The 18,666-nt window shown below is 30.9% G+C and overlaps 2 protein-coding genes and 1 non-coding gene across 3 annotated transcripts; 1 reads left to right on the top strand and 2 right to left on the bottom strand.

The window, feature by feature from the left end:
- Positions 1 to 2,514: 2,514 nt before the first annotated feature.
- LOC115724977 (T-complex protein 1 subunit alpha) lies at positions 2,515 to 8,849 on the bottom strand. The gene is made up of 17 exons (XM_030654366.2): positions 8,461 to 8,849; positions 8,287 to 8,351; positions 8,077 to 8,166; positions 7,869 to 7,955; positions 7,730 to 7,789; positions 7,576 to 7,626; positions 7,199 to 7,294; positions 6,855 to 6,920; positions 6,495 to 6,712; positions 6,320 to 6,416; positions 5,872 to 5,958; positions 5,543 to 5,677; positions 4,673 to 4,777; positions 3,896 to 4,024; positions 3,704 to 3,807; positions 3,191 to 3,281; positions 2,515 to 2,912 (listed from the first exon to the last, which is right to left on the bottom strand). The coding sequence occupies exons 1-17, from the start codon at positions 8,531 to 8,533 to the stop codon at positions 2,829 to 2,831; spliced, it is 1,638 nt and encodes a 545-aa protein (XP_030510226.1). The 5' UTR covers positions 8,534 to 8,849; the 3' UTR covers positions 2,515 to 2,828.
- Positions 8,850 to 12,963: 4,114 nt separating this feature from the next.
- Positions 12,964 to 13,965, bottom strand: LOC115695068 (uncharacterized). Its single transcript, XM_030622163.1, has one exon. It carries the CDS (start codon positions 13,963 to 13,965, stop codon positions 12,964 to 12,966), a length of 1,002 nt encoding a protein of 333 aa, XP_030478023.1.
- A 292-nt stretch (positions 13,966 to 14,257) lies between these two features.
- Positions 14,258 to 14,364, top strand: LOC133038606 (small nucleolar RNA R71). The gene has a single exon (XR_009688104.1). It is a non-coding gene; the product is annotated as a small nucleolar RNA R71 (small nucleolar RNA).
- Positions 14,365 to 18,666: the final 4,302 nt, after the last annotated feature.

Genomic DNA, 18,666 nt, shown 5'->3' on the forward strand with positions numbered 1-18,666 from the left:
TATGTAAAATTAATAATTTTATTTTAAATTATAATACATGTATGAAATTATATTTACTCTAAAATATTTCTATTATGATATATTATTAATGATTATTTATTGTTATTATTGTTACATTGATATTTTTTGGTTTTTTAATTTTTTTTTCTAGTGTAACTCTATTTAGTTATAACCTCCCAATTAGAATATAATTTACTTAGTCCCAAGTGTATTCTTGGATAGAGGTTCTACTGTATATGCTTAAATAACATATTAAACAGCTACAACAACAACAAAATCTAAAAGAATAAAACATATAACACCGTTTATATAATGAAAAAATAGTTGACAAAAATTCAGTAGAGAAGTTTTGATCTATTGTTTTTCATAATTTCTATTAAAGGAATAAAACATATAATACCTTTTATAAATGAAGGGTATTTTAGGTATGAAAAAGTAAAAAATGACATTTGATTTATTATTTTAAAAAAAAAAGGACATTAACTATCTATAAAGTTAAAAATAAAGCCATTTACTTGCATTTCTCTAAAAAAAAAACTACCATCTAGTTAAAAAGAACAAATGGTTAACATTTACTTTTGTCAAAAAAGTGTCTACTTGTACATTGTATTTTTAGAATAGTTGTGTTTTTAATAATTCTTATTTAGTACTTTATATTTTAAAATTATACATATTTAGTCCCTTAAACTCAAATTTAATTGAAAAAAATCTATCAATACTATCAAATTATCTTTAATTTTATGAGTTATAAATTCAAATTTAATTATTAATAACATATAATGAAAACTGTTTAGTTAAATTGATAAAATTGTGTTAATTAAATTTGATTTAAGGATAGGCTAATTAGGATTTTTACCCCCATTAACTTTACCATGTACTAAATCATATTCCTTGAATTTTTTTAGCTGTTAAAAATTCTCCCTAAACTTTTTTAGCTATTAAAAATTTCTCATAAACTATTGAGATTGTTGGATTTAAAGACATTTGTCCAGTTTCATTTAATTTTACTGATTTTTTGGTTGTCCATGCATTAAATCATGCTCCCTAGATTTTGATATCTACCAAATAATGCTCCTCGAACTTGGACATATACTAAATTAAGCTCCTGAACTTTCATCCATGTTAGATTTTCCTTACTAAAATTAAAAAAAAAAAAAAAATTAACAATCTCAATAGTTTAAGAAGAATTTTTAATGGTCTTAAAAGCTGAGATGGCATAATTTATTACATGTTAAAATTCAAGAACAAAAATATAATTAACCATTAGAATACTATATGTACATTCTCAAACTGAAAAATACCAAATGAACATTATAAAAAATCAGAGTACTAATTATACTTTTCAAAAATACATATGACTAAAAGAGTATATTCCCCAATTGAATTTTATGTAAGTGTTTTGTTTTGCTATGAGAAGATGCAAGTGTTACTTACTGTCTGTGAGAACAATCATGTCAATTTCTATTATAACACGTATGTGCATAAATAATTAACTATAGAGTTTTTCACAAAAATAAAATAAAATATTAGAAGGAATTAAAGAGAGTGGGAAGAGAAAAAAGGAATGACGACCACCTGTTATGATTTCTTAAATCTTCATTAGGATTTAATTTTCTTAACTATTTTTAATCTTGTCTTGTAGTTGTGGAGCTGTCCTAGTGTCCATGGTTTTTTCTTGAGGTTTTTACAAAAATATTAAATTTTAGATAAAATTTACAATTTTACTATTACAATACTGAATCTTTTAAGAAAATACTGTCTTCTTATAAAAATAACTGTAAAACAACACTACAGAATAATTAAAACAACAGTAAAACATTTAAAAAACAACTGTAAAACAACTGTGAAAACTTAACATATTACACGGTATAAAACTTACACAATATTTAAAAAAAAAAAAAAAAAAAATCTGTCGTAATAAAAAAATTACAAATTTCAATGTATATAGTATAAAAACCCTTTTTTTCTTTGAGTCTCCCTTTTTTTCTATCTCTACTCACCAGTGAGCTAGCCTAAGACCTCTTCAAGCGTCCATGGTTTTATCTTTCGGGAATATTGTATATGTATATTATATATATATATATATATATATTTGCTTTTTGCTTTCCGCCTGCAATGGTAGCAGTGTCAATATGTACAATTATAATAATGTCGAGTGGAGTAGATAAAATGCAACGTGAGTCCGTACACTAATGATGGTCGTTGCACGTGTACTAAGACGTAAAGGTCACATGGATGAGTGCCGATAAAGATAACATCAACCAATATCCTATATATAATTATCAAAAAAAAACCCAATATCCTATATATTATATGACTTTCTTAATCTTGTCTGCATTATCTTATACGAGAATTCATTCTCAGCCAGATCAACCTTAGGGAACCATTGATAACCCATCACAGTTAACTGAGTTAAGTGTTCCCAAAGAAACATGAATCACAACCTTCAATGTCAACTACTACATTCTGAGTTTTTACTTTTTTTTAGTTCTTCAACAAACTTGGTGGAGTCAATGAGAACGAAAGAAAATTAAAATCTTGTACGCATCAAAAATGCTAAACAGTACAGCGTTCCTAAGCAAAAATAAAATATGAATTTCGAGTTTTAATAAGAAAACTACCACAAAACCATACAGTTTTCTTCAATCTCGTACCCATTTCACTGTATCCTAATTGCTAGTGCCAAAAACTCAAAGCTAAAATCAAAACCAGAATCGCTTTAGCAAATAAATCAAAACATTCTCATTTTCAATTAGTACATAAACCCACATCAAAACCCTTGAGCTCTCCTTCAATGCTCATCTACGAATCATAGCATTCAACACAATCTAATCCTCATTCTGACTTTCGTCTTTGACAAGCCTGATCATGTCATCAATTCTAAGAATCGTTATAGCAGCCTCCGTTGCAAACTGTACAAGGACATTTAGGGAAATGTTTGGTTGAGTGTAATGAAAAGGGGGATAAGAATTAAATATAGTAAAATTAAATTTAAGTAAAAGAGATATCTATATGTATAAATTAATTGTCTATTGGAATAGCCTTCCCTAATTTATTTTTGAAAGAAATTGTCTTCCCGCCTAAATAATGGAAAGGCTATTTAATTTTCTATTGCTTTAGACTGCAGTCAGACAATGAAATAGAAAAACAAAATGGATTACATTCATTATCCTTAGGGCCTGAATTTTACCTGAATTATCTTCACTTTGCTCATTGCAGGCTCAATGACTCCTGCTTCCAAGTTGTTGCGAACAGTACCCTTTAACAGATCCAATCCCATGCTGCAAAAGTTGAAAAGAAAGCCAAAAATTTAGCTCTAGAACAAAGGACAATTTCCATTCCAAGAAAAATATATATTTTCAGAGTTTTCGGTCTAGGGTATACCCATGATTTTATAATTGTCCAAAAAATGAGTTTTTGCCTAATATCATTGCTCATTACAAACACCGGATAACAGTTAAAGTATTAAATAAACATATGTAAAGTCAAATAGTTGTGCACTTGACACAATTGCAAACTGTCAAGTACACTTGCGCTAAAGTAGCATATGACATAAAAAGAAATGAAATAGTACAAAGGATGCTGAGAGCAATAAGATGGCATCTAATAGTCCAGCTTAGTTTGGAACAAAATCCAAGTTCGGTCCTCTCTGACAATGATAACAAAATTAAAATTTAGACGGACGTAAGGACCAGCAAAGTACCTAGATAGATGCTTCTTATCAGCCTTAGTCTGAGCAGTATGATGGTATGCCCGCAATTTTGCCACTAACTCAGTTGCATCCTTGGCAGCGTTGACAGAGAGAACCTACAGAAAGAGAGGTCGTCAAACATTTCAATTTCAGATCAGACCCATGGGGATACATAATGGACCCATAACATGTACAAAACTAAACCTTTGGTATGATCAGCAAAGATTCAGCAAACTCTGCAATAGCCAACTGCTCACGAGATCCTAAAGTTGTAGCAAGGTATTCCAAATACACAGATAATGCAGACTCGACTGCACCTCCACCTGCTACCACCTGCATACTCGGCCAACATAAAAATGAGCACAAACAATCAGAGTTCGTTCACTAGCCATCTCTCCAGATCAATAGTAAGAGTAACAAACATTTTTTGAAGTAAAAACACAATGAGTTTACTTTGTTCGCATTTCTGCCACAAAGGGTAGAAAATCTTTAAAGGACACAAGGTGATGTCAGAATTGTACAAAAAAATACAGAGACATGAGGGGGTCACAGTGTGCACAAATCAATAAGAAACGTAGAAACAACTCGAGGAGTAGCTCAAACAGTGAGGCATGCGGTTTGCTCCCACGAGGTATGGGGTTTAAGTCCTTTCCTCTTTTGGGTACCCCCATGTAGCAATTGGTATAGTTTCTTGGTCCCCAAATACTATGGGCTAAGGGAGAATTGTTAGTTTTAATAAAGGAAAAAAATAAAAAATTGGCCCCCTCTATCAAGGAGCCCATTTAGTTGGGCATCCATGACAGTACTTAACTAAGAATGACTCTAATCATTGAAATGAACAGAATAGGCTTGAAATATAAACGAAGACAAAGATGAAGGAGTCAACAGGTTGAAAACTACTTTATTTTCATTTTCATTTACAGTAAAATTTGGATTCAGATACATGTATCACATATCTGGAGAAAAGTTCATAATGTTTACCGTGTTTGACTCAAGGGTTCTCTTCACAATTGACAAAGCATCATGCAAAGCTCTCTCCATCTCATCAAGCATATAATCATTAGCACCTCGCAGGATCAATGAAACCTAGACAATTACACAATAATTAGATAATTCATTTTACATAGCAAGGTTTAACAAGGTGTTAAAGTTAAATGCCTCATGCATGACACTCATCTTGTAAATAATTCACCATGTACAAATAACTTTTAGGATAAAATAGTGATTAAGATCACAAGAGTAGTTTAAAGTAACAGAACTACCATTGATATAAATATAGAAGCAAGTAATAAGATTTTTATGTTATTGGTATTAAATTTGATTTGGATTCTTGAAATTAGACTCCTTATGAATTTAATTTTCCATTTGGTTTCTTAGATGTGGTTTTATGATTTATCTATAAATAGGATTAGCTGTGTTCATTAAATTCTTAGACATGATAAGAATTACTAAACATTTCTTTCTCAAGAATCTTCTCATTCTAAGTTTTTCTATTTCTCACCTCCTCACTTCTTTTCTACCTTGTTCTACATCAAATAGTTATACTAGAAATCTTTTCATTTTAGTTGACACATAACATTAATAAAACTCTAATAGCTTTTCAATTTTTGTCTTATTCAATGCTTTAGAATGAAGCAACTCCTATACGGCTTATCTCTTATTAATAAAAAATTTGTTTCATGTAAATTCTTTATAACCCTAAAATGTTTCACTTGTTACATTACATGTATATGATATAGTTTTGATTAGATAGTGAGGCCAAGTTAATACTGTAGCTACTTCATAAGAGTATGTAATGCAATTAAACCTCCAGACCAAATATAAATTGAGGTAATTAACTCAAGTACTCACTGCACTAGTATTTTTGGTCCCTTTTATCATTATCACATCATCATCTGAAATGCGCTCCTCTACAACCTCATCCGCAGATCCAAGAAATGATGGCTCAAATGTTTCCTCCCCTTCCATATCAGCAAATGTTGAGACCTGAAGACACATTATCATAATGAAAATCTACAAAAGCACCAATTGCAAATCTTAATAACATAACAGGGTTTAATACCCCACACTAACATGATTGCTGTAAAATAATTATCAAACAATGATTTAGTGTGTAGGCTACTTTAGTCATCATCACATCGACTAAGGATCTGTTGAGAGTATATAAATGAGAAAATTACCAAAGTTGCACCAGTAGCCTTGGCGACATGACGCATATCCTCTTTCCTAACACGTCTAACAGCAATAGCCCCAGCTTCAACAAAATACTGTAGTAACAGAAATTAATTAAAACAAAATGCTTAGTAAACCATATATCCATTGGTCAAAACCATTATTTATACGTTCTTCCACAATGTTAAATAAAAATTATATAGATACTTCTTTAACTTCTTCAATAAACATGGTGAAATCTTTGAGCTATAAAACATTTATGTAACCCTGGAGCTATAAAACATTTATGTACCCGTTGATGTATAAAATACCTTGAAAAAAATTAAACTTAATTGTTACCTGAATTCAAACAGAAGTTAGCAGAACATGAATATGTAACTGTGTACAAGAAACAAACATCCTCTAAACAGAAAATGGACATGACGAAGACAATTAGAAAGAAGAACAAAAGCTTGCCTTGAGTGCCATGTCATCAATCCCCTTAGTAGTCAGAACAACATTTGCTCCTGCTTTGAGAAGTTTCTCAATACGCTCTTTCGTCATATCAGCTTCCCTGTTAAGATTTGGGTGTCATCAGTAAATTCTCTAACACATTAATCTGAAAAGAGCTTTAGGTCATTTTGCTAGTCACCTTTGACGAATTTTTTCAAGTTCCCTAGGATCAGTTACTAAGACTTGAACACCCATTTGCATTTTTGTTTTCTGAAGATTAAAGTCAATACATGCAATTCTTGCAGGGGAAACTCTAGTAGGCATTCCTTGAGCAGCACGTCCTGTATTTAAAGCATAACCATTCAAAAGATAACTTTCTCTTGCACTTTTCCCATGAGCTTTCAAAATATTGATTCCCTGGAACAGTAAAATGCAACATAGTTCAGTATCTGAAAATGTAAAAAAAAACATTTTAACTGTTTATCTGCATCCTTTAAACCATATGTATAAACTATATAACCTCCATCAACAGATCACCACAGAATGGATAGCAACAAACCTTGATGGGATATCTAATTTCCCCTCGTGCATTGGTCATCTTTACAGCTTGTACAGAATCTACAACCTGCAAAGAAGAACTTGTACAAATACATAAGAAATTCCAAGAAGTATATACAGCAGATATCATAAGTGCAAGATAAATCATACAGCAACAAAAATATTAAAAAGTCAAAACCCAACCATAAACTACCCACATAGGTAAAAAAAGTAAGAGTTGGACTACGGAAAACAAATTAAACCACGGATCTAAGAACACAAACTTATTAATGATATAGGAAATTTGAAATGAATGTTACTTTGAAAGGTATTGCTCCAATTAGTTGGTTGTGAGAAATAGCATACCAAATTTGCAAAGAAGTCACTATCACCAGCTATTAACTTTGATGACATGCTTGTCTTGGCACAGTTTACCAAAGAATCTTTTCCAAGCTTCTCAACCTTGAAAGAACAAGAAACAAAGGAATTATGAACATCTTATGCTAAATAAACATCATAAACGTGCATAATCTAATGCAAGAATAATATTTTTCACTGTAGATATACATTTCTACAAATACATAAGAACAAATAAAGTAAGACTAAGTGGCAATAAAAACACCACAGACACATGTACTGCTCCGTGAGTGTCATAGTGTTGTTTAACCTCACTTTCAAGTATAAAAGATACATGTCAAACTTTAAACACCTTCCCCTAAACAAATTCATCACAGACGCCTTACCTTCACAGCCAATTTCTCCTCAACGTATTTACAGGCTTCCCTCATAGCAAGCTGTTCACATCAAGGCAAATACATAGATGTTAGGTAATAATACCTAAGGAATTCAACACACGAATTTCCATGTTAAAAAACTTAGGCATATGAAGATACTCACTCTATAACCACTGATAATGGAAGTCGGGTGAATCTTGTTCCTCACGAGATCATTTGCTCTCTGCAATTATTAAATAAACATCACAGATTACTATGCCAACAACCTTCATGAAATCAGCTGAATCAGAAAGGTTCCTCACCTTAAGCAACTCTGCAGCTACTATGACCACGGAGGTAGTGCCATCTCCAACTTCTCGGTCTTGAAGCTCCGCCAATTCCACAAGCACCTATACACCACAAATGGAAGTCAAATCACATACATAGAGAATATACAAAAATATAATATACACAAACATGAAAATGTGTGGAAAAAAAAATACAAACAAACAAATGGAAAGCTTGTTCCACCTTGGCAGCAGGGTGCTCAACTTCTAACATCTTGAGAATGGTAGCTCCATCATTAGTAATAGTCACATCACCAATATCATCAACTAACATCTGAAGTAACAAAAAGGCAAAAGTAACATATTTAAGGGTCCTTAGGTCGAACAAAGCAGATTGGACTAAAATTTCCACAAGTAAAATGTCAAAATAAGGCTCGAGAAAATGGAAGGGTACCTTGTCAAGACCAACAGGACCGAGCGAGGTTTTGACAATGTTGGCAACAGATTGACAAGCCATCACTATACTCCCCAGAAAGACACACAAATAACATCAATGTAAACCTAAAAAATGTAGAAAAATACAAAGCATATGACAGCATATATGGATAAATAGAGCGAAGGAGAGTACCATTTTGGGTACGAACGTCCTGACCGGATTGGCGGTCGCCCATAATATCGGGGGTTTGTGCTGAGATAGACATTTTTAGGGTTTCGGAGTAAATGAAAAGAAATCCTAAATCAGATCTATAAGGAAGGAAAAAGAAGAAGTAGCAGACGGCGATTCCTGCGAACTGCCTCTTGAAACTTCACAACAACATACAATACAACATAAAACAACAGCAGCAGCAGCAGCAGCAACAACTTCCGCTTTAGAGAGTGAGTACCCCTACTGATGTTTTCCTTTGTTCACTAACGAAAGGGTTTTAGAAGCCGCGACGTCGTTTCAGTCTTCTATTTACTTTTCCTTTTTATTTTTAGACACCGGGTACAACAACTAAAGCAATCAATTAGGTTATTTGGGTGATTTGAAAGAAAAAAAAAATTATTATTATAAAATAATATAAAATAGATGAAAAGAAAGAAGAAATAAAAAGTGAATGAGAATTTCTCAGTTATTTATTTCAGGGATGAATCCTTATTTATACAAAAATATTGATTAAAGGAATAGGAAACTAAATTAATATGTAATAAAGGAAAATACAATCAAGCATTAATGGTGATAATTAATTTGGTGATTTAGACATCTATAAATAATATTTCATAATACTCCCCCTTGGATGTCCATAATAATTGCATTAATAAAAACCTTACTGAAAAACTTGGTCAAAAGAAAAAGAGTACATAAACTAGCTCCCTCTCATTTAGGCATTCGTGGAGATCTTCTAATCGGCGAATTTCGATCTAGTTTGTCGTCTTCTCAAATATTGATGTTGTTGATAACTTTGTGAATAAGTTTGCAAGATTAACACTTAATTGAATTTATTGAACACCAATATGTATTTTCTTGTAATGTAATTAAAGAAGAATTAGGTAAAATGTGTTCTAATTCTATTTCTATTTTGAATCTAAAATTTAAAGTCAAAGACTTAAATTTATACCAAATGTACTATGAGTTTTATTCTAGCTTGGACCACCACTACTAATCTAATTCTAAGTCTGATTTGCCTAAAGTAAACATATACAAGTAGGAAATTTCTAAGATTGAGGATTTATATCATTTCGAGATAGAGTGTCGGGAATATAGTCATCTGCGCCATTCAATTTCATAAGAGAATATAGAATGACATCATAAGCAAATGATTTATAAACCATTCATCCAATGATATACTATGTAAGCAAATTCGAAATGAATAAGCTAAGAGGAATAACTAAAGGATAATTTCGATTTAAAATAAGAATCCAACGATGTCCCGGTAGGCGAGAGTCAAAGTTATTCTTATTTGTATAAACTTCTTCATTGTTTCATATTGTAAATACTTATCTAAGGTGTCATCTATTGATGAACAGCTAGATGTTGCATTTACAAATATTTATTTATCGAGATCTAACACTATTATGTTTGTCTAATGGATGACAATTCATTAGGATTTGTCCCATTAAAAACCACAAGCCAAGTTAGACCAACAATGAAGATTCGAAATTAAACTACAATTAATAACAGAAAACAACATGGTTCAATATAAATTCACACACAATTCAGAAATTATTAAGCATTTAGCAAATAACAAAGACATGTGAAAATACAAAACTATTATATCTTAAATAATTTTTAAGGTTTCCAACAAACTGATACAGTGTCCCGGTAGGCGAGAGTCAAAATATCATTCATTGAATTGAGTTGTCAGCTCATCTAAAATGGACACCATTCTAGCAACCTTTAATCTATTTTTCAAAAAAAAATTCAAAATTATCTGCATTTAAATAATACAATTTCGAAATTTTTGTGAAACAATGATTAATAAAATAAAATAAAATATATTTTGAAAATTATTCAACCATAAGTTGTTCTGAAATTAAAATTTCCAACTTAAAATAATTTTTTATTTAATTAAATATTTTGAAAATAACTAATATTTAAGTATCAAGAATGAAATCAACTTAAATATTTAATTTTCAAATTAATTACATGTATCAAATACAAGAATTAATTAATCAAGTATAAAATCAACTTAATTATTAATTCTAATTTAATACTAGGAAAAATATTCTAATTTAAGTTGGTCCAAAATTAATTAATAAATAATTAATTTTTAACTTAAAATATTTTCCTAATTAAATATCAGAAAATATAATTAGTTACTAGAAATAATTGGTGAGTGGGACACAACATATTGAAAGAGAGGCTTCATTTGCGCATGTGCACACTCCCTAATTGATGAAATAGTCATTTGACTACTTGGACCACGTTAATGTGAAGTTGGGCCTTGGTTTTCTAATTAATTTGAGTCCAAGTGATGTGCATAGAAGTCATTTGGTTTTACTTGTTGGATTTGAGCTTTTGAATTGGGCTTGTCATCTTCTTTCTATTTCATCAATTTGTCCATCAAATCTGAAAAAATAGCACATAAAATCTTTATAAATTAAATATTTCCATTTAAAATAAATTTATAATTAAAATCATGAAAATAATTAATTAAATTAATTTTATGCCTGCAATTAAAGACTTAAAATATACAAAATTTGAGCTTTAATCACAACCCCCAACTAGCTTATTGCTAGCGTCTAACGATTCAAGCGAACAAAAAGAATGTCAACATGATATTTTCTAGGTCAAAATTTTGAAAAATAACACAATTATTCAAATAAAATGTTAGTAACAATAACAAGCCAATAAGAACTATACAAAGTTACCTTCAATAAATCTAGAGTTGTTGTGAGTGTGTGCGCCAAACTTAAACCTTCTTACCACAAACCATAGCACATAAATGCTTTCGAAAAATGTACCAAGTAGAAGTCTCAACTCCATTAGCCTCACAGGTCATTGAAAATATTTATATATGGCTAAGGTATTCACTCATAGAGTTGGAAATTGAAAAGTGAGCACTCGAAATGAATATATCAATTTAGGACAAACATTTGAATAAACATTGAAACGAAATTGGTTATGAATTATTTGAACAAACCACCATAAGAATACCACAAACCAGCTTTTCGGGATTTTTGAACAAAACTAGACAATCTTTTACATTTATTCTAGGAGCCAAAAAAAAAATGAAATACTACAAACTTTTTTTCTTTTGTTTTGTTTTGTTTTTTTGTTCTATTTTTTTTTTTATTTTATTTTTGTTTTTGAACAAGAGGCAACATGTAATGATGGAAATGTATCTCTTGTTTCTTTTTTTTCTTTTTTTTTTTACAACAAGAAAATAATTACAAAAAGGCTCCCTAATAAGATTGTCTATAAAAATTATCCCTTAAAGCAACATCCAATCAAACCTTAGTACCATATCCAAAATAATTATAACCATTTCTAAGAATCAATAAAAATTCAAAAGTTGCTTTCTCAAATCTCGCCACTCACAAAAACATGAACACTTAAAGCAACATCCAATCAAACCTTAGTACCATATCCAAAATAATTATAACCATTTCTAAGAATCAATAAAAATTTTAAAGTTGCTTTCTCAAATCACGCCACTCACAAAAACATGAACACTTAAACTTGGTAGCTTTTCTAAGCAAATATGTACTAACAACTATCTTACCACAAAGTTTGGCATGTGCATTCACAAAGTTTGGCATGTGCATTTTGTAACTCTAGAAAATTTTTAAGTAATAAAGATAGCAAAAATTGGCTTGAAAATAATATTTTACAAGAATAACCAAGTAGTTTTTTTAAAAATTTGACCATGAAAATATTAATATGACAAAAAAAATTACTAAGCATGCTTGAATATACTCACCACCCCCAACTAAAATCAGACAGTATCCTCAATGTCTAAAGATATAAAAATTAAAAGAATAGGGAAAGAGAACACTTGGAGAGCAAGCAACCATGGATAGCTACGATATTGATCCACTAAAAAAACCAAAACAAAAACAAAGGAAATAAATAGCAAATAAAATATAAACATAAACAGAAATAGAAACAACCTGATCATTTCGGGCAGGCCAGAGTCACAAAGGTGATCTCCTCAGGTAAGCCTACCCTCTTACCAAAATTTGTCAATATCGCACATGGACCCGAAGAAGCGTTTCATAGATCGAGCCTGTAATCGCAAATTCTCATATTACGACGGTGATGCTTCATCTTGGGATATCTCAAGAATGGAAGAAACATTGGTTTCCTCAGGTAGATAAAGCATATTTTCAGTATCAAAGTCATGGAGGAGATCATTTAAAGAATCAGAATCATCATGAATAAGAACTTCCTCCTCAATAATTGTGTCTATCACGTAAGTATGATAGCAATCTTCCTCCTCGTCTGGTGGTTGTTTCGTAACATGAAAAATGTTGACCTCCATAGTCATATTCCTGAAAGATAATTTCATGAGACCATTCCTACAGTTAATGAGAGCATTGGTTGTTGCAAGGAAGGGACTATCAAAAAGTCAGCGGGATAATAGAATGTTCCAACTTTAATCAAGACATCTTCAACTATTCCTCGTGGCTTTTTGATTGAGCAGTCAGCCTATTGCAGCACCACAGATGTGAGCTTGATTTCTCCTAGGCCTAGTTGCAAGTAAATTGAATAAGGCATAAGATTAACACTTGCGCCTAAGTCTAGGAGGGCTTGACCAAATCCTTGTGTCCCAATTTGGCAAGCGATTGTAGGACAACCTGGATCTTTGTATTTGATCGGTATCTTTTTTTCAATCACCGCACTTACTTGTTCTGTCAAGAATGCAGTTTTCTTGACATGGTGTTTTCTTTTCATGGTGCATAAATCCTTGATGACCTTAGCATATGCTGGTACTTGTTTGATCACATGCAAGAGAGGCAGGTTGATCTTCACTTGTTTTAAATTTTCTAGGATTTCACCATGATTTTTCAGTACCTTCCTAGTAGATTTCAAAGCCAGAGGGAAGGGCACCTTCACTGGAGGGTTCTGTGGCATATTAGCATTTGGAGTAGGCATTGGTACACTAGTGGTCTTAGGTAATGGTGATACTGTACTTTGACCACTTCGAGTAGTAATGGCATTAACCCCTTTTAGATTAGACTCTGAAGAAGTGGAGGTTTGTGCCATATGTTGCCCTTTGGGAGTGATTAGAGGCTGAGCGGGAAGCTTACCACGCTCTTGAATGGCTGAAGAATCATTTAACTTTTTTAATTGAATCTTTATGTCCTTCAATTCCTTTATCACCTGAGCAAAATAAGTCCTGAACTCTAGTTGAGAGTCTGTGAGAATTTTCATGGAATTCTCAAGAGAATTATTTTGTTGATCAGGTTTCCATTGGCTCCCAGATGCTTGATTTTGACTTGTATCCTTCCAACTGAAATTTGGATGGTTACGCCAACCAGGATTGTATGTGTTGGAGTAGGCATTATAAGGCTTCTTGTAATCCCCTAAGGCATTACATTGTTCCTCATCTCCTCCCCTCAACATACTAAGATTAGGGAACTCTTGTGGTTGATGATCTGTCCCTCCACAAATAAAGCATGGTTCTTGCTTTTCCCCTTTTGTAACCATTTGGAGTGCTTTACCTTCTTGAGTTTCGAAAGCCTAAAATTGTTTTTTCAGAGCTTCAAGTTGAGCTTTCAAACTGTCCTCCTCCTTCAATTGGTAGACTCCGGCTGTTCGTGGCTTGTCTGTAGGACTTGGCGCACTCCATGTGTATGATTTTTTAGAAATTTCTTCAAGATATTCGAAAGCTTCTTCGGGATCTTTCTGAAGGAAGGCTCCATTGCACATCATTTGTACGAATTGTCTTTTGTCAGCTGTGATACCGTCGTAGAAATAGCTGACAAGACGCCAACTTTCGTATCCATGATGTGGGCACTGGCCCATCAAATCTTTAAACCTCTCCCAGACCTGATGAAAAGTTTCGTGGTCCTTTTGGGTGAAGGTAGAGATTTGCCTCTTAAGGCTACAAGTCTTATGGGGTGGAAAAAATTTAGAGAAAAATACTTTTGTCATTTCATCCCATGTCCCAATAGACCTTGGACTTAAGGAATACAACCAGCTTTTGGCTTTGTCCTTGAGTGAGAAAGGAAAGAACTTCAATCTTTCCAAGTTAATGATGTCAGCTTGGTTGTTGAATGTGGCCACCACCTCTTCGAAGGCCTGAATATGCACATATGGACTCTCATTTTCCATACCATGAAAGGTTGGTAAAAGTTGAATCATGCCTGGTTTGAAATCGAAGTTGGGCATATTCATGGGATACATTATGCATGAAGGTGTGGCCGTACGCGTAGGATGTAGATAATCCTGTAGCGTTCTTGGTTGGATTTCCTATTGTTGAGCCATCATTGGCAGTGCAGGAAGTATGGGTGATGGTGGTGAATGAGAACGAGTGGAAGAATACGATTTTAAAATTGATGAGCAACATAATTAATTTCAATTTTTTTTAAAATTAATTTAAGAAAAACACACTTAGTTTAATGAATTAATTTCTAGATAAACTATTGTATTTTTCTTGTATTTAATTAAATATAGAATTATAACTAACTAGATTCTTTATGAAACTTATTTTAATTATTTCATTAAATATTCCTATTTAAGTTGTAAATTAGTTATTTCTAACTAATTTTATCTATCAACTTAAATTTGAATATCTTTCGAATTTCAAAATTAAGTTGAGGAATTCTAGGAATTGGTTATTGAAGATTCTTAAGATATTTTTTTTAAGTTGATATTTTTTTAAATATACACACTACAAGAAAATAGCCTATCTTGGCGGGCCTAGCCCCCCGTTATTATTCTATCTCGACGGCACAAACCGCCGTGAATTTGAATGCCGACATTGAGAAAGGGCATTCTCGACGGGCTAGGCCCGCCGAGATAGGTGAGCAATCTCGGCGGGCTAGGCCCCCCGTAATAGATCAATTTCTTATTAAAAAAAATTACAGAAATCAAAATTCACTTGTTATTGCCAATATTATACATCTATATTTTTACCAAAATTTTAGACCACAATAACAATTGATATAAAGCAAAAATAATTTTTTATACAAGTATCAATACATAATAATAACAAAAATCTTTCAAAATAAACAAACTCAAATAAACATCATGTACATTAGGAAAAAATAATCCAAATGATCAATAGAAGAATAAAAAAATACAATGCTAACAAAGATAAATATCATATTCATCAATAAATTCTTATTAATCATAAATAATAATAAAAAAATTAGTCTAAACAACCCAATTTAAAAAATAAAATCAATAAAAACACCTTACAATGATATTGAAAGTTCTAGCATTTGATATGGAAAGTGACCATCCTAGAAGAGAAAAAAAAATAATGAAAAAAAAAAGAGACAAAATAAGAAAACTAAAGAGAAAAAGAACTTTTATACCTCTCAAACAAAGAAAAGAGGACTAACCTATAATTTATATGAGGGCAATATTTCTTAACCTCCGACGTCCAAAGCTCAGCGTCATCCTAGGAGCATCTTCTTCCCCAATAACGGCGTACGTCGTCGATCTAAAAAAAAAAATACAAAAGAAGAAGAAGAAGAAAATAAGGAAACGATACACAAAGAGAAAGAGGGGGACTAATGGTGCCGCCACCGCACATGAAACCCATGTCTGCTGGTGCGAGAGAGAAAATGAGAGAAAGAGAGTGAATGAAAAAGTGCGGCTGAAAAGTTAGAGTTAATTAGGGTTTCTCTTTTTTTTAGTCAGTCTTTGGGCCCGCCGAGATAGAGATCTCTTGCTGAGATAGAGACCAATCTCGGCACACACACGCGGGCCCGCTGAGATAGAGACCAATCTCGGCACACACACGCGGGCCCGCCGAGATTGGTGTGTCGAAATTGCCTATTTTTCTTGTAGTGACATCAACTTAAAATGGAATATTTTTTCAAATTAGGTGGTTACAACTTAATTTTGATATTTAATTAAATTTTATTTAAAAAATATTTAAGTTGGATATTTTAGATTTTTTTTCTATAACAACTTAAATTAGATACTTTTTCAAATTTTAAAAAAAACACTTAGTTATTGAAATATATTCTAGATAGTTATTTCTAGTACTAGTTATTTTTTCTAATATTAAATTAAGAAAATATCATAGATTGTGAAATTAATTATTTAATAATTAATTTTGGTACAATCCAAGTAAAGTATGTTTTCCTAGTATTAAACTAGAATTAATAATTAAGTCTCCTCTATACTTAATTATTTATTTCTTGAATTTAATACATTTAATTAAATTAAAAATTTAAATATCTAAGTTGATTTTCATAATGATACTTAAATATTATTATTTTCATGATATTTAATTAAATAGAAAATTATTTTAAGTTGGAGATTTTCTCTAAAATTTCATAACAGCTTAAATTTGAATAATTTTCAAAATATATTATATATTATTTTATTAATCTTTTTCCCACAATTTCGAAATTGCATTTCTTTAATGCAGAAATTTCGAATTTTATTTGAAAAATAGATTAAAGTTGAAAATTATTTATTTTTGGACCAACTTAAATCAATGATTTTTTTCATTTAATGATTAATTAAAATAAATGAACTAAAATATATTATAATTAGAAAATGAATTAATTAGTCAATGAAAGTCTAGATAGTTATTATTTGTTTTCCTTGAAGTATTTTTCTAGTGTATTTAATTAAATAGAAAATTAATATTTAAGTTAATTTTCATCATGATACTTAAATATTTGAAATTTTTCTTGAATATTTAATTAAATAGGAAAATTATATTTTTTTTTGTTGTAAATTAATTTTATTAATTAATTTTGGGCCAACATAAAATTAGAATAATTTTTTTCCAAGATTTATTTTTATTTTATTTTAACAAGCATTTTCGAAAATTGTATTCTTATATATACTTCAATTTTTCGAAATGCAATATATATTTATAGAAAATTAAATTTGAGTTGTAAATTAATTTAAATTAATTTTGAAACAACTTAAATTGAATATTTTTCTAAATATTTATTGGAAATTATTACTAAGATGGAAATAATTCATGTTATTTTCATATCCATCTAAGTATAATTTATAAATATTAAATTAAAATTTATATTTAGAATTTTTCATTCTAAATAGGAAATTTTAATTAAATAAATATATATTTAAAATAAATTGATTAAAATAAATAATAGAAGAAAATAAACTTTAAGTAATGAGCTTTATTATTATTAGGATATTGGATCTCCATTGTTGGTTTTACATAGCTATTGTTTTAGTGAGTAATCCTCCGTAATGGAGGAACGTTCATTAGTAAGTTAGCGCCGTTTAATCTCGAAAGATAAGTATTTTGTAAGTTTTTTATATTAGTATTGATCATCCTAATGGTGGGGACTGTAAGACTTACATAAGTACGAAACAATGGTGGAAGCTCATAAGATAGAATAGCCTTGACTCTCGCCTAAACGGGACAACGCTGGATTCTGATCTTGACCGAATAAAAGGTTGCTAGAATGTTTATCATTTTAGATGAGCTAACAACTCTATTCGATGGAAGGTAGCTTTGACTCTCGCCTAAACGGGACACTGAGATCAGTTTGTTGGAGACCTTGGAAATTATTTAGGATTGTATGTTTTAGTATTTTCACTTGTCATTCCTACTTGCTATGTGTTTAATAATTTCTGAATTGTGTATGAATTTATATTGAACCATGTTATTTTTTGCTATTAAATTGTAGTTTAATTTCGAATCTTCATTGTTGGTCTAACTTGGTTTGTTGTTCTAATGGGATAAATCCCTAATGGATTGTCAACATTAGACAAACATAATAGTGTTAGATCTCGAAAGATAAATATTGTAAATGCAACATCTAGCTGTTCATCAATTGATGACACCTTAGACTAGTATTTACAATATGAAACAAGAAGATTGTATAAATAAGATTACTTTGACTGTTGCTAATCGGTGCATTGTTGCATTCTTATTTAAATACGAAATTATCCTAATTCCTCTTAGCTTATTCGTTGCGAATTAGCTCAATAACATATCATTGGATGAATGGTTTATAAATCATATAATGTCATTCTATATTTTCTCTTAAAAATTAAATGACGCATATGATTATATTCTCGAAATTCTATCCCAAAATAATATAAATCCTCAATCTTAAAAATCTCCTACTTGTATGGGCAAATCAGACTTAGAGTTAAATTATTAGTGGTGGTCCAAGAAAGAATTACTCATTATACAGTTACACTTTCACAAGTGTTTAATAACTATTTTCTATCAAT

The sequence above is a fragment of the Cannabis sativa genome, chromosome 5 (assembly GCF_029168945.1).
Source record: "Cannabis sativa cultivar Pink pepper isolate KNU-18-1 chromosome 5, ASM2916894v1, whole genome shotgun sequence".
In the NCBI taxonomy this organism is placed as follows: Eukaryota; Viridiplantae; Streptophyta; class Magnoliopsida; order Rosales; family Cannabaceae; genus Cannabis; species Cannabis sativa.

Bases quoted from the DNA above. Each gene is read 5' to 3' on its own strand.
- LOC115724977 (XM_030654366.2), bottom strand. From the start codon at position 8,533: ATGTCTATCTCAGCACAAACCCCCGATATTATGGGCGACCGCCAATCC. The intron at 6,713-6,854 runs GTTTGTTGCTAT...TTACTGTTCCAG, and splicing joins AAATTAGATATCCCATCAAG to GGAATCAATATTTTGAAAGC. The intron at 4,025-4,672 runs GTAAACATTATG...CCGAGTATGCAG, and splicing joins GAACCCTTGAGTCAAACACG to GTGGTAGCAGGTGGAGGTGC.
- LOC115695068 (XM_030622163.1), bottom strand. From the start codon at position 13,965: ATGGTTACAAAAGGGGAAAAGCAAGAACCATGCTTTATTTGTGGAGGG.